At 46.8% G+C, this 541-nt stretch overlaps 1 protein-coding gene across 1 annotated transcript; it reads right to left on the reverse strand.

The window, feature by feature from the left end:
• Positions 1–5: 5 nt before the first annotated feature.
• Positions 6–536, reverse strand: LOC112094786 (LRR receptor-like serine/threonine-protein kinase HSL2; the record flags this gene model as incomplete). Its single annotated transcript, XM_024176479.1, has 1 exon — positions 6–536. A coding segment is annotated over one exon (531 nt), but the record flags the coding sequence as incomplete, so codon positions are not given.
• Positions 537–541: the final 5 nt, after the last annotated feature.

A 541-nucleotide genomic window follows, 5' to 3' on the forward strand; every position in this document is an offset into this window, starting at 1 on the left:
CCAGCCACGGTTGACATTGTGGCAAGTTCTCCTTGCTTGACCAACAACCTGGCCAGTCCAAAATCAGCGATTTTCGCATTGAAATCCGAGTCTAGCAATATGTTACTTGCTTTAATGTCTCTGTGAATAACTGGTGGGACACAATCATGGTGCATATAGCAGAGACCCTGTGCAGCCCCCACCGCGATTTGCAACCTCTTGGGCCAGTCAAGAATGCCGGGATGGACAGAACGAGCAGCTGAGATCATATTTTGCCTGTTTTTGTTGTGCAGCCATCTGTCTAGGCTTCGGTTTTCTAGGTACTCGTAGACAAGGAGTTTCGAACTCTCGCTGGATATGCAACATAGGAGTTTCACTATGTTGGTGTGTAGGATTGAGCTCAGTATCTTGACTTCCGAAAGGAATTCTTGCTCGAGTTTGTGTTCTACCTTTTTGTTGTTCCATATTCTCTTTACAGCAACAACATTGCCTAGACGGTTCACGGGAACACGGTAAACTTTTCCAGAGCCGCCGCTCCCAATCAGGTTGTGATCACTTAGAC

The sequence above is a fragment of the Morus notabilis genome, unplaced genomic scaffold, assembly GCF_000414095.1.
Source record: "Morus notabilis unplaced genomic scaffold, ASM41409v2 C11231999, whole genome shotgun sequence".
NCBI classification, from domain to species: domain Eukaryota; kingdom Viridiplantae; phylum Streptophyta; class Magnoliopsida; order Rosales; family Moraceae; genus Morus; species Morus notabilis.